This window comes from Aythya marila, assembly GCF_965140915.1.
Source record: "Aythya marila genome assembly, chromosome: 1".
NCBI classification, from domain to species: Eukaryota; Metazoa; Chordata; class Aves; order Anseriformes; family Anatidae; genus Aythya; species Aythya marila.
Genome location: NC_139042.1, coordinates 191,571,389 through 191,593,957, shown reverse-complemented (window position 1 = coordinate 191,593,957; position 22,569 = coordinate 191,571,389). Strand labels below are relative to the sequence as shown.

General features: G+C 35.4%; 1 protein-coding gene across 1 annotated transcript in view; it reads left to right on the top strand.

Moving 5' to 3' along the window:
- CPNE8 (copine 8) overlaps positions 1-22,569 on the top strand; it is a 104,398-nt gene that overhangs the window by 44,457 nt on the left and 37,372 nt on the right. Inside the window, exons 7-11 of the mRNA XM_082751856.1 lie at positions 5,902-5,965; positions 9,095-9,198; positions 10,464-10,568; positions 15,552-15,593; positions 21,676-21,751. Coding sequence (XP_082607982.1) covers positions 5,902-5,965; positions 9,095-9,198; positions 10,464-10,568; positions 15,552-15,593; positions 21,676-21,751 — 391 coding nt within the window. The remainder of the gene's footprint in view (positions 1-5,901; positions 5,966-9,094; positions 9,199-10,463; positions 10,569-15,551; positions 15,594-21,675; positions 21,752-22,569) is intronic.

Here is a 22,569-nt window from a genome sequence, read left to right as displayed (position 1 = left end):
TGTTTCCAAATATCTTGTCCTTTTTGTGTAAGTGATGCGGGTAAGATATTTGTTAATGTTGTTTGTTTTTTCAGCTCTTCCCACTGCTCAGGTTTTACTTTATCATGGGGGTTTTGACAGTGCTGTGGCTAGACAGCTGTGCCTCATTGATTTTTCACTCTGGACTTTCTGGAGTCTGGTTATCTTGGTGTCTAGGAGACATTTGTTATCTTATCTTGTTCATTAAACCATTACATTTCATTTCAAAATTGTTTGGTTATACAGGTGTGATTAAAGTCTGTACTCTTGGATTTGATGATCTTAGAGGTCTTTTCCAACCTAAACGATTCCGTGATTCATTTGGCAATATAGTATGTCATTCCTTCCTAAGGATATCTTCTGCTTTGAATTTACAGTTCTCTTTACAAAGTCAAGTCCATGTTCACATATTTTGAATGTTCTTTATGATCTTTCACTTGAGATCAGAGAGCTTTTTCTCTTCACAGTATTGCTGAAGTTCATTAAAAGTTTGCCTTTTCTGTTCTCTGCTAATAGGTGTGCAAAGAACTCAGAGCTGTTTTAGTCCCAATCAGCCGCCCCACTGAAGTACCACTTTTTGTACTTAAGCAGCTTGAGAAGCTGAACTCCATCCTCTTAATGGCATTCAAGTAAATTTTGACTTTTTTTTTTTTTTTTTCAAAATGAAAGTTAAAAGCATTTGAAGGTTAAACTTCAGAGGTATCTGCTTCCAACACCTACAAAAGCTCTGTGAGATTTGGGAGCCCGTGGCTGCTGTGATCTGGCCAAGGCCAAGTCAGACTGCCCACTACCAGGGAAAGTTCCCTTAGAAATTCTACCCTGAAAGGACATCCTTGTTCTACACCTCATCAAAATTAAGCAACACATCTCAAGCCTAGAGGCTCATTATTACAGTGGTCTACTAGGCAGGCTGAAACACATACCTTGGCACTGTCCTTCATGGTGAGAGCAAAAATGAAGATAAACATGCACACTTTTCTTCTTTGCCTTCATCGCAGGCATGACTTGCAGTTCTGTTGGTTTTAAAAGCTCCAGTGGATTATGCCTCAGAGGCATGAACTTAATCGTGTTTGCTCTTGGCAGGTATGAGGATATCTCCTCAACATCATTGTTTGTTTCTGATAGCATTAAGGGCTTTGAATTCGGTGCACTCTGTTGCAGAAGACTCTCACTCCCAGTGTGGTAGTGCACTGCTCTGTTACCTATGTGAGCGTGAGCCTTTGAGTTCATGATCATAATTCCTTAGTGCTGTGCTTCATTTTACAAACTGGCCAGGTACGGATGTGAACATCTCCTCTAGTTAATTTCTCCTGCAAAATAAATCTAGTCAAACAAGGCAGGGGAAATGGGGAATCTGTCATTTTAACAGTAATTTTTACTCTCTTTAGTTATTGGGTTACTGAATTCATTAAATGCTTTCCCAAGACAAGCTCTGTGTAAGATCTACTCAGTGACCTTGCGTGCCCCAGTTGTAATAGCATGAAAGGATAAGGTACAGATGTATCTACTTCCAGAAACAGCACAGCTTTATTTTTCTCTCAAGAGACTGTCACCTTCCTTGAAATTATTCACAAATAGATATTTGTGTGTTCTGTCTTCCTAGAGAGAAGCTACATTTGTAACTCTGAGCAATATTCCTTTCAGGATCTAATAAGTGCACTGCTGTCAGGATTCTCTGTAATGATGAGGCAGAGCCATTGCAGAGCTTAATGAAGGTTCTACACCAGCTATTCAGATCTGAGTGCCACTGCTTGTTAATGAGGCTGCACTGGAGCCAGCTGGCCTATTTTGGGACGTTCTTTCTCCCGTCATCTTGCTGTCAACATAATTGATAGAAAAAATGCCTGAACCTTGGAAAAGGGACTTACTATATATTTGTCCTAACCTCTTATCCGTGGTTGTGACTGCCAGAGGGCTAGTTCTGTACATTCAGGGTTAAGACTGTAAATTTTTTAATGATCTGAAAAGTGTTCAATCCTCTCTGCCTCACTGCTCTGTTTACTCTCAGATGTTCAAATTCCTAGATGAACTGTCATCTTTCTCTGACTTTTCCACTGAGTCTCACAAGGTCCTCCTTTCAGTCCTTGTTAAGGCAGAGTGACCTTTCAAGCTTATTTAGGTGCTGCAGATATTGTGTCTCAATCATGCAATCATTTGTTCTAAGGAGATGATCACTCCTCAAGGCCGTACCCAGTCTAGAGACATACAGGTATTGTTGTGGCCTTTTCTTTCGATGATGGTCTCATGTTCAATTCCCATAACAGTCAAGTTAATTGCTCCCTCAGAGACTTTCCAATTATTTTGCCATCTTTGGGAACCTTTCCATGCGCATCTTTTTTCTAATGACAAAATCTTTCATTCTGTGTAATATCAGAGGCCTCAGGTGAACCCTGTGCTGTAACAACTTCTGCCAGAAAGACATTTTAAACCACGTAAAAATTGCTAATCACTGTAGTACGCCCACAGCTTCTGGGCTCAAACCAGTAGAACCCTATAAGTAGATCTTCCTCACATTATACCTTCCTTTATTCAGTATGCAACCTACTCACACCCCGACTGGCACATTTTCTATATCTGAATATCAGGTAACTAGCACTGATAGAGTTGACAGTGGCTGTGCAAATACACATTGCCCAAAAAACATATTCTGTAACATTTTCCAGAGAATCCTACCCAGAGAATTTGGCAGTCTGAAAATAAGTACTGTATTGTCACTTCAGTGTTATAGAACCAATTCCAGGACAGCTCAAAACAGATATTCCCTAAAGCTAAAGAAGATGGGCAGTGCTTCTGGATTTAAACAAGTAGAAGTCCTCCTAATGTATTTTTGTGTAGGCAAGACCAGCTTGACATTATTTTATTCTTTTCTCACAAAGCATTATTGCTAGTTAAAGGTTTTTCCATTTGGCTGATCTGTGACCACTGAAGTTTTTGTCAGGGTGCTGAGTGTACATTTAAGGATTTCTTCTCTTGATAAATGGTTGAAAGAGAATTTGTAAGAGAAGAAACTCTTTAGCATCTGTAAATGTCTCAGTCTTTTTTTCATGCTTGTAGTCTGATGACAAGGGTAGAAAACTCATCTTTAATAGCATCTCAAACTGTAGAGGTCATTTGGTAGTTTTCAGTCCCTGAATAATGAGAGCTTTTTGTGCTGTAAGGAAATTCTGTTCTAATCTTGATTAAGCATTTTCACCTCTTTGCCAGCCATCGTAGTGAAATGATCTTTCTTTTGTAAGGCACGTCCTCTAGAAGCTTGGTGATACATCAAGCCAAACCTTGCTTTCAGGTATGACATAGCAGCGTGCACTTTTCATGTCTCATTAGCAATCAATAATTCCTTTTTTTGCTGACATACCCACCCAGGTATCTTCAGGGGATTGCCGCTCCAGTTTCCCCAGCTTTTGGAGTGGTAATTCCAGACACGGGTATCTTTTGGGATTGGGCCTGCCTTGGCCTCCATGTTCATAAGACATGTTCAAAGCATGTCTTCATGTGCAAATCTCAGTTTGAGACTGGCAGGTATTGGCTGCAATGTGTTATATCTGTAAGCAGGGTGGCACAAGATTCTCCTCTGTAACTGTTTGGTGACAAGTTTGTCAGAAATGGAGCTTGCTATCAACAGTTCAGTGCTCCAGGTCTTCAGAAGGAGATTCAAGTTGTATTAGCATGTGACACAATAACCTTTTGAGGGTGAAATAGATCTATTTGAATTTTTGTACAAAAAGAGATGTTTGGTGCTTTTGCTCTTAATACTGTTGCTGCTCGGGCTACCTCTCAAATACATCCCTAATGCCAATTTGAATCCATCCTGAACACAAATGTCTCTGTAGCAAGAGTTTTGGTTCAGGCTATTTTGATACTGGTTCTTTCTGTTCGAGTGACATAGCCTACAGAATGGTGCTGCTGCAACCTTCTGCTTTTTTAGTTACACTTCTGAGATTTCTATTTCTTCCTCACTTGTAAAAGCAGGGGTGAAGGTCATTTGTTCCTTGAAACATTTTTCCATATAAATTCAATGACTCTTATGACTAAGTCATTTCTACTGCTGCTCTTACTAGCAGATTTCAAAAGTTTTTTGAAGTTTAAACTTGTACTGTTCAAAAAAAACTCAACCAACCACAGTTTTTTTCATCTTTTGAAAATCTGGTATTTCACATCAAAATCCTATTGCTACGGAGACTGGAATGGATACTTTTCAGCCTTTGAGGTGTTGAAGGGTGACAGATTTAAAACCAGGTGGTCAGAAGAAGTTGATGAAAATATGAATCATACTGTGTAACACTTGATTGACCTTTTTTTTTTTTCTGTTATTTTTGTAAAGTTCTCCTGTTTGGTCTCAAGGTATTATATTTTATAAATTAAACCATGTTAAATGGAAGGGTGCCCTAAGATCTGTATGAATTTAAATTGTCACTTAAGTTTTCACGTAAAATACTTCTCTATGTACTATTAAACATGTGAAATCAGAGTTACCTTGTTGTACTGAGGCTAGATACTAGGTCCAGGATGAGAGTCATGTATCAAACATCCCATTCTAAACAGGAGTTTCAATGAGTTTCTGAAATCCTCACTTAAGTTTGCATCAGTCTTTGTTCATGATCTGCTTGTAAGAACTATACCCCCACCAGTTCTTTCTTTTTCTTCTCTCCCTCTCTCTTTCCCTTCCTCTCCCCTCCACTTCCCTGGGCCCTCTGTCTCTTGCTCTCTCCCATCTCCCATCTCTAGAGGTTGCAGATATGGTGTAGTGTTGCTTAAAACTTCACAGCCCGTAGTTCTCTTTGCATCATTGTGCTTGTTTTTGCTATGCCCTACCACAGTCTTGGTGAACTTATTTAAAATTTTAGAGCTCTATACAAAAATCAAAAGGATTAAGGAAACCAGTAAGCAAAAATAAGAGCAACGGTAGATATTTGCATTGATATTATGTCATAACAGAAGAACATGAGTGCCCTCTAGTCCTCTTTGAAAAACCTGAAAAATATAATCAATTTAAAAGCCTAATTTTACCTCCATGTCTCCTTGGAAAATAATTTTATTCAAATAATTATTTATTTTCAGGAAAGAACTTGAAGTAGCATAAGCAATAACATTCACCTTGAAAAAAAATCCAGTAGTAATTGCTAATGCATCTGCTAATGGATTTACTAATAGCTGATAAGATACGGCAGCATTATGCAACAAGTTGTATCTGAATACATGTACTTTTTTTTTCCCCAGAAAAGGTGCTGGCACTGAATAATGTCAGATTATTTGTGACTCTTCTGTTCCTATATACTAAGGATTTGTTTTGTGCTTTCTGGTGTTGCAGCAGTGTGTTTTCAATTGCTGTTTGGGTGAATTGTGATTTATTTAATAACTACTGTATTTTATATTATGGTGAGATTATCGCATGTTTTCATAAACATTTCAGACAAAATGTCTTTGTAAAAATGAGGCTGGTGTATAGTTTAAAATTTATTTTTGACATTTTGTTTAAGGAAAATCTGCAAAAGGATCATTTTCATGAATTTCTAAGCTGTAGAGCCATCTCTAAATAAAATGTTAATGAGAGAGTAAAAAATAGAATTTCTGATATTATCATTTCATCCCATTTAAACTCTTTATACTATTTCCTTTAAAATTAAATGTTTTGTTTTAATTTTAACTGCTTGTCCATGCAAATTAGAAGGAATATGCAACTTATTTACCAATTTACTGAAGTCAACCAACATTTTAACATGGGACAAGTGACAGAAGAGTGAAACTGCATAGCATGCCATCAGTTTTGTGACTTGAAAGCTTAACTTATGTTAATCTGTCTCAGCTGTAGCTTTTATGTAGCTTATATTTTTCATATAGAATGATCTGAAGGTACTGAGTTGATGTAGTTATATTTTCTTATAGAGGCATTCCTGGGAAGAAATGTGGAACAGTCATCGTAACAGCAGAGGAGCTGGGCTGTTGCCGAGTAAGTGTGTATTCATTCGTTGCTTTTGAAAAGTAAAGTGAAAATGTTTTTGTGACTTACCCTGCACCAGATTGTTAAATATATATATAAATTTATATTTTTTGATATCTGCAAGAAGTAAGGATATTTTTCCCTCATGAGTTACTCTTACCTTTATGTAGTAAAGAAATAAGCAGAAACAACTTGAAGCATAAGGTTTTTGACTCTTAAATGAGTTTTAAATCTAGTCTTTGGTTTTCCAAGTAATCGTATTTTAATCTCTTAGTGTCCAATTTTTAACAAAGATCCATTTGTTTCAGTTGTGGAATTACATTTCCATTACAGGATATTGATATTGCATGAACATCGCAGCAAAATCGACCTTGTAATTTAAAAAATTCATGCTAATAGTCATATTATTTAAAGAAATATCAAATTAATGTTTATTGGCAAAAGTTATTTAGATATTTAAAAGAATCTCCATACAAGAAGAATGTAAACAGTTTTCTTTCAAGTTAAGACTGCCTTGGCCTATTAATGGTAGCTATAATATTACTTATTTAATAGAAAGCAAAAGAATATCTCAGTGTGTGGGGTCAGTTGGGAATTTGGCTGGTTAAGGGGAGAGACACGGTGCGGTCATGACCTTCCCAAAGGGTATCACCACTTTTCCCCCTCCTAGGTGCTCATGGAGAAGTAGATTGGACAGAGGAGAAGGCTTACTGGTCAGAAAGCACCTGGAGCCAGGCCAGCTCTGTGGCTTCCCAGCACTGAATGAGCTAGCAGCAAGCCGTAAATCATAGGGAAACAGAGACTGGAAGGAAGAATAAGGAAGGATTATATGCACAGGGTGATAAAGAAGGGTTGGAATCTGAAGGTGGGGGAGTTAGCCCAAACACGGTATATAATGAATGAGGCTGTAGTGTGTACCTTAGAAGAGTTTGCAATGACAAGATAGCAAATCTTAATGAGGAAAGCAATAATATCAGATGTTTGGTGAGATCCAGGGGATCTGGAGAATATAAGATTAGATACATAAACCTACAAAAATGTCTTAAGGCTTGAAGAGATTTGTTTCTGGGGCTTAGCTTTCGCAATTTGGTGACGTTGGGGGATAACGCTTCACAGTTGCCTTAACTTTCACACTGGGTCATAAGCTGTTAATTCTTGATCTATTTCTGCAATAGTAATGACTTTGTATTTTACTGATATATCCAGTAGCTAATCTGTTTAGGTCTTAAGTTCATTAGATATCTGAAGAAATACATTCCATAAGAAATAAATACTTATTTTTTTGCCTTTTTTTTCCAGCTTGGCTAAATTTGTGTTATTTCTCTGCAGAATTGGTGTATTTGAATAGCACACAGGCTAAAATCTTATTTGCCTTTGTCAGACAACCTACCAGTCCTGCACTGTTATGCTAATAGGGTGCACCGACTCAGTCTCACTTAACTCCCATTAACAGTGTCCGTGGGAGTGCACTCATATATGCTACCTTTTCTCTGCTACTATTGAGTGGTGGAATAATAGACTTACAAAAAGCATGCCTTTTTGTGACAAGGATTTCCGAAAGTGGCAGTGGACACTTAATTTTATTTCAAGTTTGATAGCAAGTGGAACCAGAAAAAATGTTGTTCGTGAACTAGAATTTGTTAGGATAGATTATTCCTAATTCTGACACCTGTAGTTAGGCTTTGTTTATTGCTTTTGTCCTTTGCTGTTGCCTTCTTTTTTGTTTGTTTTGTCTTGTTTTTGTTTTTATTGAGGAAGGATCCTAATTCTCTTCTTTCTTATCTGTCATGTTTAAAGGGAAAAACTAATCTAACTACAATTCAAGAAATTGGCTTCTTACTCATTTTTTTCTGTACACAAATGTTTGATCTGCTGGGGGATGAGTACTAACTTTGCCATTGCTCTACACAATGGCATCTTCTTAGCCTGTGTTCACATCTCTACTTTCATTAAAAGAGAATAAATCAGTAAATGCAGAGTGTTATCACACCTGATGATATGAAAGGTGACAGTAAGTGATGGCTCTCTGGTGTAGCAATAGGACATGTCTGTGTTACTAGTACGAATGGTAAGTATGGTCATGGAAAATGCCTTTCTCCTTTTTTGGGAAGTATTTTGGAACATCTGGAAGTAGTAACTGATCAAAATGTTCACACTTAATTGAATGACAAAAATAACATATCATTTGATTGATTTCCTGCAGAAATTATGCTCCTACTTAACCATTCCTAAGACTAGTTCGCCATCACCCTGAGCATTTATAAGTAACCTTAGGAGAGACTGCAGAATATTTTTTCCTGATATTATGATTTAACCATCAAGATCAGCTTTGCCATTCCAGTTATAACAAATCAATCAAAAGTCATGAATACGTAATTAAACCCACAGTTGGAACAGGATTTTTTTCTTTCCCTTGTAATGAAGATAAATATTAAGTGCTTTCTGAGGCCTTCATGTTCTTCCAGATTCACCCCACTCAGAACTTGCATAGACAAGGATAATCAGGGCTCCACAGTTTCCCTGTTCCAGTGTTACTCCTCATAGTAAAAAGCTTTTTTTCTTGTATTTTAATGGAATTTCCTGTATTTCGTACCTATTGCTGGTACAAATTACTTTTTACTTATTACTGGTCCCAGGTGCCCAAGCTTCTTGATGTCAATCCTGCCCCAGTCAGTGGTGGACCGTGTTTTCTGTGGTCTTCCTCTTGCTGACGTTTTCTGGAAATGTCTAGACTCTTTATTTGCTAAGCCTTTTGCTTTACAGACTGCAGGAGCAGACAACTGAAGGTGTAAGTCGCTGAAGAAATAAGGCGTAGTTGTATCTCACTGCAGCTTTTTTAATTAATTCTGATATGTTCTTTGCCTATGCATCTCAGAAGACAGCTTTGGATGTCAAAAAGTACTGGAAAATCCTGAATCATTTAGCATAGAACTTTATGCTTCTCCAAACAAATTCTTGGTTCCAGCAGTTCAAGCTGCACTGTAAGGACATTTGCAAGAATGTGAATGAGTAGAGAGTATCTAGAAGACAGATACTTCTCATTTAGTTTGTTTTCTGTTTGTATAGTCAGTAGTCAATGATAATTTTCTTTTATCAAACTGCATGTTCTTTGTAATTTTTCTGTATTATCAATTTCAGGATTCAGTTTTAATGCAATTTTGTGCGAACAAACTAGACAAGAAGGACTTCTTTGGGAAATCCGATCCTTTCCTGGTATTTCATCGAAGCAATGAAGATGGCAGGTAGATAGATGCCTGTTAAGTACGTCTGCTGCTAAACAGTAGGCAACTTATTCATTTGCAGATGGTAATATCGTTTTCTTCTTATATACATATTTGTCAGATTAAGCTGCATTCCTTTTATGTTTGTTGAATTTTAATAAATAATGTTATGCTGCATAGAAATAAAACGATTGTAACAAACATCAAATATTGCAATTAAGGGTTTTAAGAGTTGAATGTTTGGTAAATATAGAACACAAAAAATTAGTCATAATAGTTAAATAGTGTGACTTTTGCTAAGATACAGCTTGTATTTAAATTAAATAGAATATTCCAAAAAAATAATAGCTTCAGAATATTCTAATACATGTATGTTGTTTTAGGTCAAAGTTCTTTATACTGCAAATTTGGAAATATCTTCTACCTTTTTGACAGTGTTCTTGGAAATAGAATTAAAATACCTCAAATCGAAAACTTTTTTTTTTAGCCATGCCTTCTCAGAAATAGCATGGATAAGAACTTAGGCCTGTGAAATTTAAGGAACATATTCCTTCAGATGGGAATTTTAGTTAAATCTGTATGGAGAATTTCATTATTGATTCCCCCAGTGACCTTGCCTCCTGTTTTCTTTTGAACAATTTGCTTTCCATGATGAGGTTTCAGACGTATTTTAATTTTGCATCATATAGAGAAAGCAAAATATATATTAAAACATTGCATTTCATTTGCGATAAAGTGGTTGTGGAACCTTGTGTAAGTTTATATCTTTTACCTGAGACAGCCTTGGTTAAAAAATACAGACATTCATTGGGGAACGAGAGTCAGATAGCCAAGATTCCCTTGGCTAAGTATCTTAACTGCTAAAAAAAAGTCAAATCCTCTCAAGACTTCTTTCCTTCTGGATCCGTGACTGATTTCTGGCTGTATAAAGCCTGTTTAAACAAGTGGGATGGAGAGTGCTCTTCCCTGAACTAATTCACCGAGTGCTTGTAAGTCTGGTGGAAGTTTTGGGTGAAAACATTTTAGGTTTAGAGTTGCGTAGTGACCTAGTCTGTAATCACTCACAAACAGGTCTGTTCTCGTCAGTTCTCCTTGCCTTCCTTCTCCTGCATTTCACTACTTTTCTTTTCTTAGCTTAAACTTTATATGGACATTGTATCAGGGAATACAGATTACAGCTCTTTTTATTCCTTGTTTGCTGACACAAAATAAAAAGTACATAAATCCAAATATCTCTCTCTTTTATTTTTTTTTTATTTTTTATTTTTATTTTTTTTTTATTGCAGTTTTACAATCTGCCACAAAACAGAAGTTGTAAAAAATACATTAAATCCAGTGTGGCAGGCATTCAAGATTTCTGTCAGAGCACTGTGTAATGGAGACTATGACCGGTAAGCTGTAGGTTATGCTTTCCTAGCATATACTTTTTATTTTTTTCCTAACTCATGTATTCTTTATAGATCCGTTTTTCTAAACAATTCGGTTATGGATGTTGTTTAGATTAATTACTTAGTATTTTGAGAAGATGTTATGTTTTCAGAACACCACATTAAATTTCCAAAAATGAAGTCAATATGCTAAATCTGTAGGAAATGCTAGCAGTGATGTCGGGAAAACAATTCTTCAGTCTCTATGGTGGTTAAGAAGGAGTTAGAAAGAATAAAACTAACTTGACTGGCCACTGTTACTAGTATGCACAAGGATTAATGTTTAATATATAATGTTTCAGTGAAAAGTGTACACCAATGTTTGGCTTCTTTGGTTGACATTGTAATGTCAGAAGATGCTGATAAATGAGAGCATTTAAAATATATAGATAGATGAGGTAAGTAGATCTCATCTAGAGATAAATACATGAGAAACCCAGAAGTTAATTACGGTCTTGTTCGGAGTTGACATTTTCAGTGATTCAATGCAAAAGGGTCCATCTTTGAAAAACATGGTCATAAACTGTGGCTTTACTAATGTTTTACCAATAATATCAAGCTGGTTAGTTAAGTTGAGGAATTATGGATATGTTTAGACTTCTTAAAAAATGGGCATGCTAACTTCTAACAATATCAACAGGAGAAATATTTAAGTCCCTTCTAATGACTAGTTCTGTTGTCACTATTCATATTTTTTGAAAAGCATTGAGATATCACTGTTATTATTATATACCCAGATAAATGTCTGGTAATTTATGTATCCTTATTACCTGAAATCTGGAGTACTGAAATTATTTTAGTAAGACTCTAAGGAAGTATAGACTTACCATTAGTCATAACTCTTTTAGCAGTGTATAATGTAATATTTAGATTAAAATAATGAAAGAAGTATGAAAGAAATATATGAAGACTAGAATAGGAATATGAGTAGTAGGTAAGCTGCATGTAGTGCATAGATTCAATTCAGCCTTATTGGGTGAAAGATAAAAGAGAGAAAATACAAGAGATGCAAGATGTACTTGTCTGGGTATTTCAAAGGCAAAAGGTCAAAAATACAGTTCAAATGCCTTGTTTCCCCTTAAAATCTGTTTCATTAAGTTGAGTTTGGTATAGTCATATTATCTTTTATAATTTGAATGTATTTTATCAGTTCATATAAAAAGTCAGTTAAGATAGAATACCAGTTAAGATAGAAGAGTTTCATATTGCACTCTTCTAACCCTGAACTAATGTTCCCATCAGCATAAGCCCAATCCTTTCTTGAAACCTATTGCTACATGTAGGGAAATAAAGAATTTATTCAAAATTGATCGTTTTCCTGTGATTGTGTCTTTGAAAGAATCTTTAATTTGGAATCTAAGTAGTTACTTTTTTTCTCTACCTAACCTTTCATTTTCAGCTTCCATGTATGTAACTACTGTTCATTCATGTACATATTAAATTGTTGTAGCACATGGTTTTGCCATATCATACCTACATTACTTTATTAAGCTAATTAATTGGTGAAATGTATGAAGTAAAATTATTTTAATCTGTTACCGTGAAAGCCTAGCCTTTTGGGGAGACATTCCTTCAACTTGTAATTTACCAGCTGATGCCAGGGTATAAACAGAAACCAACACTTGTACTGACTTGTGCTTCACTTGACTTAAACTAAGTAGGCAGTATTGAAGAAGCAGGACAGTAAGAGGTGCTTATATTCAATACGCTATGCAGAATGCTTTCACAGTAATAAAGTTCTGTTTTTATAAGCTGCTTATTAAAAATTGAAAGGTCAAAAGCTAATTGATTTGTGATTTTTTTCTAGGAAAGTGAAATTTTTGTAATTCTTCTTGGGAATGACCATTCTTAGTGCTTCCTACTGGATCTTAGCTGATTTATTTTATGTCATACTCTTCCAATACTTGGTGTCACGTTGCTTCAAATTGGAGGCAAAAGGGTTCTCCTACATTCCTAATAATCTCCTTGTGAAGTACTCAATACAGTTACTGTCATTCATATTCATTTCTCTTTCAGTGAGATAGAAAAAAATGCAGAAATCTCATAATAAGTAAATTCTAATCAAATAGAATTTTAAACACATACGTGCATAATGCAAAGCAAAATAGTGCTCATAAAGCTAGTCTCTGTACTTGTCACTGTTTACCATATTAAAGAAAAGGCTTTCATAATAATTAAAAAAAAAAAAAAAAGATACTGTGTTAGTAGCAATATTGAAATAATTCCAGCATTCCAAAAGAGAATAAAAAATATAATGGCATGCTTCAAATTATTGTGTAACTACTGTTTTCTCATGTTGATTGTACTTTGAATTCTTTCTACATAATGTACTCAGTGAATGCCTTATAAATAAATGTCTCCATGGAATTTAGTAGTCCTTCCTATAATAATCATATTTCAATTGAAGAAATACATTTTAGCTATCAAATTCAAATTATTATTTGTTGATGGCCCAAAAGAAGCGTCAAAAGATTTTGTTGTTGCTTTTTCATTTGTTTAATGTGAAAACTTTTATTTCTAAAGGTAAGGATTAGATTCCTGAGATCAGTTTGGTAATACATAAAAACATAAAACCCCAAAGTCTCTTTTGGATAATGGTAGTTTGACAGATGATGCTCCGGATTCTGTGATAGATGTTGAAACATGAGAGTAATGTAATTGGTAAGGGTATGTATCACAGTCAACATTCTTTCTAGTTTGGGGGAGAGTAATTCTGCAGTTAGCTAATGCTTCCAAGTGAACTCTGTCCATGTTTTCATTGTGAAACGGCAAGGATTTGCTTAGCTTCTCTCAAACTATACCATCATACAATATCTTTTAAACCACCACAGGGATTTTGACAGTAGTATTTAGTAACTTTAAGATTTTTGTTCTCTTCTTTTTCTTAATATGAGCTCTCAAACAGCACCTACACACAGTTATTTTCTGCATGAAAGTTTTAAGACAGAGGTTTCCTAAATCCCAATTTTGTGTAACTATAATTTCTAAAATGAAAATAGAGAAACTGGGTCTTTTAAGGTAAAATAGCAGAGTAGAGCAGGCTGAAATACTACTACATGAAAGTTTGAAAGGCCTTTAATACAGTGCATATAGCCATGCATGTGTCATGCAGAATAGGTGAAACTCAAGGTTGGTGATCAATCTTTTTAATGTGGAATAAATTTTGAGGAAAAAGGTTCTTCGTTCAAAGAAGAGTTGTTCTTACTGAAGTTGTACTTCTTGAGAATTTATGTCAACAACCTTAAGAACTGATCTTACTAATTCAAGTTTTCTGTAGCTTTCTTTTAATGTAGGTATTTCAGGTATTAACTAGGTAGGTATGTAGATATTCAAACACAGATTTGTAGGACAATTCAAAATTTAAGTCCCACTGACCCTCATGAAAATCTTAATTTATCAGTATCTTATCTGTTTTAGTAGTTACAGGTTTTGAAACCTGGAAGTAAAATAATGCTTGTCTGGGGAAGGAAACTCCATGATACTGCCTTTCTGACTAAATTAAATACCATTTCCTTACACAACCAAACACTTAGTGGGATAAAGCATGTTTGGAAGTGTTCTTGATTTCATTCCACAAAAGAACAACTGTAATTTTAATTAGTTGTCATTCTAAGGTAATTTAACCCCAAACTGAAATGCTACAAATGTATAAAATCATGTTGTTAGGGCAATTAAATTTTAGTTGAAAAGGGAAACATCAAGAAAAAACAACTCCTCCTTTGCCTATTTTGTAATATCATTATTTTTAATGGATATAATAATGTGCTAATTTGTCTCTCAATTCTGATTTAGATAAATTATTAGTTCTCCTCTTGAATAAGTGTTTACACTGGGTAAATGTATATTGCCAGACTTTAATGTTTTATTACCCAACTTGCCCACCAGCTCCTAATTCACTAAGAGGAGTGTGAATATTCCCAGGGTGACCAAGACAATCAGTCAGTTTGGGAAAAATTGCTGCCTCTGTCATGTTCCCACCCATGCTTCCATGAGCTGCTGATCCCATTTCATTCTAGGAAGCCAGAGCCTTGGATATTTTGCTTAATCTATCGGTTATCTAATATAATCTGTTGCAAAAACTAAAGAATCATTCTCGTGGTTTTACAAGAATTCAAAGAAATGATGCTGCACTTTTTTTTTGTCTTTGGTCAGACATCCAAGCAGCCTCTTCCTCTGTTGTGGGGTAAGAGGGAGTTTAAGGGTCAAAAAGTGCAGTGTTTGCAGTACTACAGATTTCTTTCATCTGCAGCCACAGGGCCTTCACAAAGTCTTGGCTGAATCACACAATGTTCATTTTTTACCACTGCAGAATATTTAGCAGAGATATTTAGCAGAATATTTAGCAGAGAACCAAAACATATAGAATTATAGAAGTGTGCATTACTTTGTATGGTGAACATTTTTTTCAAACAGGGCTATGCCAAGAATTTTTGTTTCATAAGGTTCTCCTCAAGTTCTCTTCTTTTTGAGAGAAGAGTAATCTTCTCAAATACAGATTTTTTTTTCTATAAGATGTTACTACCCCACAGTAGATACCCCAAGATCTTCTAAGTAATAGCATATACCAAGAAATAACCACAGTAAGTTCCATTTTGCTGATTTTCTTTAAAAATATTGATAGATAATACTTTAAGGTTAAAGGATCAATTACCACAAAAAAATACAAAAATAAAAAATCAGAGCATCAGCAAGTAAAAATATACTGGTTAAGCTTCTAATATGTTTACTTGTTCCCTTCGCTTTCACCATATTTTACTATTTATTTATGAATATATATTGGGTAGCCCGAGTGACTTGCTGTTTTCTGCACCATGAGAAATGACTGGAAAAATTGGTCTTCTGGCTTTGGTACAGTTGATGTATCCATATCCTATTAAAATATAAATATTAAAGGCAATCGAGTACATTTGAATTTATATATTGTTTTCTCTTTTTATTTTTTTTTAGGACGATTAAAGTAGAAGTGTATGATTGGGATAGAGATGGAAGGTAAGACATTATTATTAAACCTCGGGATTTTCCATGAACATGTATTACATATATTTTAAAATGTATAAACATATAGTGGACGGAACTGAGCTAGAGAATATTTAGTATATTCTCTATATATTCTCTCAATATATACTCTCAATATATGTACTCTCAATATTTAGAGTCACAAGTACTGGGAAAAAAAAAAAAAGTTGTACTGCAGTTCTGTCTTGTTTTGCAATTAAGGTAAATGTTGATGTATCATCCCATTTCAAACATGATGCGTGTATGTTCATACATGGAACAAGTAAGATGGAATGCTTTGTGATCTCTAACAGTTACTGTACATGTATGAAAGGAGGGATAATCCATTTTATAAGCTCCTTTCTGTGCTTAAAACGTTGCTTCACGAACTGCTGCATTTCTTTTCAAGTAGGATAAAATGCCTGAGCCTGTAACTGATAGGCATGGTTGCCTAGATATAGCAGTGTAGAAACTACCTATTGATTATCATAATTTCAGATGTGATGTGAATGTTCATTTCTATGCCTGTCCTCATCAAAACATTCTTGTAAACTCTAGAACAGTAAGACCTGATTTTAAATAACTCCATCACTAAAAAGAGGGTGGTGGAATATATGTGGATTTTCTTTAGCTAATTTCAAGATGAGGAATTTATAATTGTTCAACCTTACTGTCTTTACTGAGTATACAGTCTTTTTCTGAAGAAATCAGCTTTTCAAATTGTCCTTGTTTTGATAAACAAGACACAATTATTTTCAGTCAGACTAGATTGATACCTTTTCTTTAAAAAATGCTTGAGCTTGTATCTTAATATATTGGATAGGAAGCATATTCATAAATCATGGTACTAGATCTTGCATATAATACAAGAATATATTGATTTTCATTTCTCTATCAGCTGGTCTGTCTTCATTATATCTTTTTAATCTTTATATTTTCTATATATTAATATGCATTTTCTGCATATTAATATATATTATATATACATATATATAATAGAAATATAATGTATATTTCTATATATTAATATGCATATTTAATATGCAATATGCATGCTTTTTAAGAGTATATCGTATATATTACATAGTAATGTCTCTGATGTTACTAAAGCAATTTTTACTGGTATTATAGCTAATGATATTGTGCTTCTGTGGCCCAGTAGATCTTCTGATCATAATAGGCAAATATATTCTGTGCTGCCATTCATTTCTTGGCTGACAAGTGCCAAAACCAGTTTCAGCTTTCTCAGTTCATACTGTCTTTTTGGTTCTATCATAAAGTCTCTTGGTTTTTAAGTATTCTTACCACATATTTACCCTCTATAAATACCACCTGCTAGTGCAGATTCATCCTTCTTGATTAGCTATTCCCTGAAGGGACAAAATAACATATTCTAGCAATTAAAAATATGGGGATTTAAATTATCAAAGCATTATTAGAAAAAGTTGCTGCATCACTGTAAAGATTAATTTCTATTAACATCCTCTGTTTTTCACTTAGATTTGCCAAATCTTCAAAAAATGTAGTATACTTATAACTTGTAGTTAAACTACAATATTTTGTGAAAGTAATCTGATAGTGAAAACTAAAATATTTACAAGTTATTAAAGATAGTATTTTATTAATGTGTTGAGCCCCATGTGCTGACCTATTTCCTCCAAAATCAGAAACTGAGGTATGACTAGAAAGAAAGGGAAGAAATCTGTGAAGTAATATTGTATAGCTGCAGTTCGCAGTGAAAGTTTTTACATGCTGTGGAACTCATTAGCCTCTACTGTGCCAAACAGTTTGAAACATTATCTGCTTTTCCTCATATCTCATTCCTAATACCTGTAATACTAGTGTCTAATGAAAATAAATAAAGAATATTACTTACATGTATTCCTTTTTATTCTAACTGTATGATTTTTTGCCTCTTGCCTTCCATCGTTTTTGAAATTGGAAGCAGACAACATTGACGTTTCACATGTTAAATTCCTCAAAGACGAGACAGTGCCCATCTCATGTAACTTCAGACAATTTAAAAACCAAGCAACTAAACATTTAAGCTACTTCAGTAACAAACAGGTGAAAATTGTCTTCAACATTCTGATTGATTCCATCCTAACAGGAATAAATAGCCATTTGGTGGTTCCTATGACCTTTCCTATGATCGTAGCAAGAACATAACTGACTAATTTACCTTTGAGTTAACTAAATGTACCTGAAGAGAATCCTGTTCAAGATGGCTTAATTAGTGTATCAGTTTTTTGTACTAAGCCACTGTTACACAAATTTGGACACTTTATTAATGAACAGTTGATATGCAATCTGTTTAACTCACTGGGCTGCAACTTTTGGCTCCAGCGTTGTGTACTCTGGGCAAAAACAACCTTTGAAAGATCATCAGAGAGCCTGGAGATAGCAAAGCAAGTTATACTGAATATTGCAGGTTATTCTGCAATCACAAAGACAACATTAGTGTGCGTATACTTGATTTATGAAACAATATTATTTTATTCAACAGTCTTCAGTTAGAGTTGTTTTTTTCCCATTTTTTTTCCTCATCCCTTGTTATTTGTGCTTTGAGAAAACAGCTCGAGGGTTGAGCTACTTACTGTCAAGTTCATGAATTACATCGAGTAATTGTATATTCTTAACTCTCATCTATTTTCAAACATCACTTACAATTTCTTGACTAAAATGTGCCACTAGACAATTGTAACATTAACACTTCTAATTATTAAGCATTTCATTGTCTCAAACCAGTTTTCATACAAAAATAGTCAAAATGTGAAACAGTTGTTCTGAATCATACCCCTGTTTTCTAAGAGCTCTGATAACCCCCCAAATATTTGGTGCTATAAAGTCACAAAAGTTGTTTTTGTTGCTTTAGAGAAGCCCACTTGTGTTAAACTAGTGACTTCTTTTGTTTAGTGTCATTATCAATGACATATAGGCAGGTATTACAGGAAGAAAAAAATAAGATAATATGCAACATTGGATACTTCCATACTTCATTTAAAAGATTTTCTTCTTTTTGTGTATTTTAGTAGACTTAACATTTCCAACAAAAACAGTTTTTCCATGGTTTTAATCAAGCAGTACAAAAACTTCTGTACTGATAGTTAACTGCACAGGATTATTTTCTCTAGCTTATACATTCTTAACAAAAATACTAACTTGCTTGTATTTGCAGTGCTGAATTCTGATGTCATTTATTGTTGAAAACATCTGGAAGATTCTGTATTGGGACATGTTGCACTGATATCCAGTGCATAAAAATTTGACATAAAAATTTGAGTAGGAAAGCAGTCCAGTGGATATAGAATGAGCCTAACAGATAAAAATAAATTAAAAAAATTATATATCTGAGAACCTAAACACTGCAAGAGAGATCATAAACCTCAGATTCCAGGTGCTTTGAATTTATTTCTTGTCCTCCATATTTGATCTCCTTCTCCTTTGCTTAGTTGATTATTAAATGCTGGGGCTTTTCACCTTACTTACTGACATTTCTCGTGATAATTATCCTTTCCTCCATTTTTTTTTGTTTGTTTTTATTATTTTATTTAGATTGTTAAAAAAGGAAAGTTAATAATTCTGAAAGTGTTTTTCAGCACTTTGAAGCATAGTACCAGATGTGGCAGTTTTAGGGATTTGGGGTTCAAGTGATTATTTGATGTAGTAGGAGTCTTTGATACACAGTTCATGGACAAAACTGTTTAAGCCAATGAATATTTGGTGTTAGGAAGGCAAAACTCTGCCAAAGACAAGTATTTATTTGGATTCTCAATTCAGAGACTAATAAGGAAATGCATGGGGTGCTGTGTGATGAGGAGTGTGGGGAGGGATCTTTTTATTCTTCCAGCAGGTGCTTGTTTTTCAGAGCCAGTCTAGTGGAGGAGCATACATTCATCTGAATAGTGAGCATTCAGATCTAGGTTAATGATCTTTTAAGAGCAGAGAACTCTGAGAATGATAATTTATGTCCACACCTTCTTAACAGGATTAGTCAGAGGAATTAAATCTTCCTAGCTCTTAACCAGTCTGTGAACATTGCCACAGGAAAAAAGGAAGCATTCCAGTGTCTCTCAGAATTAAGGAAACAGTTACTTCTAAGCAGTACAGATTTTTAAGTACCTTTACCAGAGACAACCCCGTCTGGAATTGCTTATTGTCTGCTCCAGCATATTCATATGTAGTCATTGAGCTATTGCTTGAATTTCTGCTTTTGAAATAAGCAAACTGACTTGAAAATTTAAGGTAAGAATTGTTATGAAAGGGAAAGGTTCCTCTTCAACCAAGGTGCATTTTTTTTCCAGTGCTGTGGTGACCCAGAATTAAATGCACCTTATGTGCTACAGCCTATATAGATATGATACTTTTTCTATTGCCCTATTGTTGCAATCTTGAGAGCATTTAGAGAAAGGAAATACTATCTCTAAAATGTATTTCTTTAGAAAAAAGTCTCTCTCAGAAGCAACTTCCTAATCTCCATAGTGGAGGGGGATTGTTCCACGACTGGTGGTCTCTCCTGAATCTGAGTAGTCAGTAACACTTCACTATATAGGATTTCTGAGGCTTTCTACTGGGTGCTTTGCTTATTTCATGGGATCTTACATGATGGCTGAACCTTTTACTTGGTTGGTTTACATATATTTTTGAATTCCCACAGATTTCAGAACAAGAGATTTTTATTTGGGGTTTCTTTCTTATTTCATTATGAATGAAGAAAGAAATTTCATGTTGCTATGGATTGTTTGTTTTTCCTTTTCTTGAAATATGCAGGTTTATTTAAATTTGCTTTTAATATTTATAGCATAATTAGAAACGTGCTGTATTTCTCAAAAACTAATTTTACAAGTGATAAAATTATAAAGTTTGACTTTGTATTTTTGTTTGCCATTGAAGGGAAGATTAAAAAAAAAAAAAGTTTAAATTAGTTTCATAGCTCACTGGAAATGAAGGCAGAGTGCAGAGTGTAGAAGAGGTACAATGCCTTGTTAGGGAACAAATTTGAAAACGGAGACAGGGCCAGGAGGGAACGGGAGCTGGAGCAGCAGTGAGAAGTGTTCAGCTGGAGAGGGAAGAGAATGGGCACTGATGGTGTCGTGCCCCTGGCAGTTGTGTAGCTGTTTGGCAGTCACCTGGGTGCTGGCTGCCTGCTCCAGGTGTTCTGAGATGTGACACTGCAGGTCAGTCCGTTCTGGCAGCAGCCATGTGGTTTCCGTGCTCCAGCTCCCTGACCCCAGAAGCCTTTCACAAGGATGCTTCACCCAGGACGCTCCCTCTGGCCACCCTGCTCCAAGCAGCTACTTGGCTACATGCCATACCCTGGTTATGGGTTGACAAAGCAGTTTTCAAAACGTGGGTGGCACAGCACGGCACTGTGGCACTTATTCTTGGAACAGGAGTAGAATACAGAAAGGAAAAGCTTGTAACCACTGCTTAGTGTTAGAGTAAGATCTACTTTCTGATGGAGTCCAGTCCTGAGTAGCCTCAGTGAACTGCTTTTCTCCTCCTGGACAGGAAAAGGCAGCAACTGTGATAAGCCTTGCTCTTCCTCTCAAAAATACCATTGAATGTCATGTTACACGAACTTGTAGGGTTGGTCTTTTTTGATGTAAGTTACTCCTTTCTCACTCTGGATACTTCCCTTTCATACAGTCACACACACCGTTTAGATATCTGTGGTGCCAGTGGTGATCCAGTGAGAAAGTAGTGATAACCTTTGATAGCCCACTCTATTTTCTTAGATTCTCTAAGAATCTAAGAAATAAAGAAATTCTTTTAGATTTTTTTTTATTTGTTTGGTTTTTCATGGGGCACAGATCACTAATTTACAACCTAGTCCCCATTATGTGGCTAAGCTAAGCAGAAAGATTTAAGCTAATAAATCATCTCTTCATTTTGATTACTAATAGAGTAAGCACAACGGAGGGAAAATGAATTTTTTTAAGCAAATTGCATCTTTTGACATTGCTGCTTTTCTGGGTGTCAGTTTGTACTGGCTGTACTTCTATTTTTATGAATATGTATATTACATATTTAAATGAGTAAATACTGTGCATTTGATTTGATTTTTTTTATATAGTCATGATTTCATTGGAGAATTCACAACAAGTTACAGAGAGTTGTCAAGAGGGCAGTCTCAGTTCAACGTGTATGAGGTAAGTATTTTGAGTATATTTACTTGCTTTCAGAAAATAAATGAGAAAACTTCCAGTAATTTCATGGTGAACTGATCAAATCTGCACAGTGCTTGTCAAAATCAAAGCTTTGGAATTAATTTCCATTTCTCTTTTTATAGAGAAGAACAGAGAATCTAAAAGTGTTGCTTTATAAATAGATACAAAGAAGAGTAGGTATGCGTGCATGTGTGTAGGCACTGAGCTGTAGTAGGACAAGAAGAGAACTTCAGATGGCTGGGTTGGCATCATATAACTTGGAGGAACTAGTGGGATATGCCTCATTTCTGCATAGGCAATTTGTCATTGATTTCTCCTTTTACCAACTGTTACACTTGTTATAAGTTCTGCCTGGACTTCTGTAAGGCTTTTGACATGGTCCCACACAACTTTATCTCCTAATTGGAGAGAGATGGATTTGAAGGGTGGACTATTTGGTGAATAAGGCATTGGCAGGATGGCCGCATACAGAGAGTTGCGGTCAATGGCTCTGTGTCCAGGTAGAGGCTGGTAACAAGTGATGCCCCTCAGGGGTCTATCTCGGTACCAGTACTGTTTAATATCCCTATCAATGACATAAACAACGGGGTCGAGTGCACCCTCAGCAGGTTTGCAGATGACACCAAAATGAGTGGTGCAGTCGATAACCCAGAAGGAAGGGATGCCATCCAGAGGGACCTGGACAGGCTGGAGAATTGGGCCCAGTGAACCTAATGAGGTTCAACAAGGCCAAGTGCAAGGTGCTGCACCTGGGTTGGGGCAATCCCAGACATGAGCACAGACTGGGAGAACTCACTGAG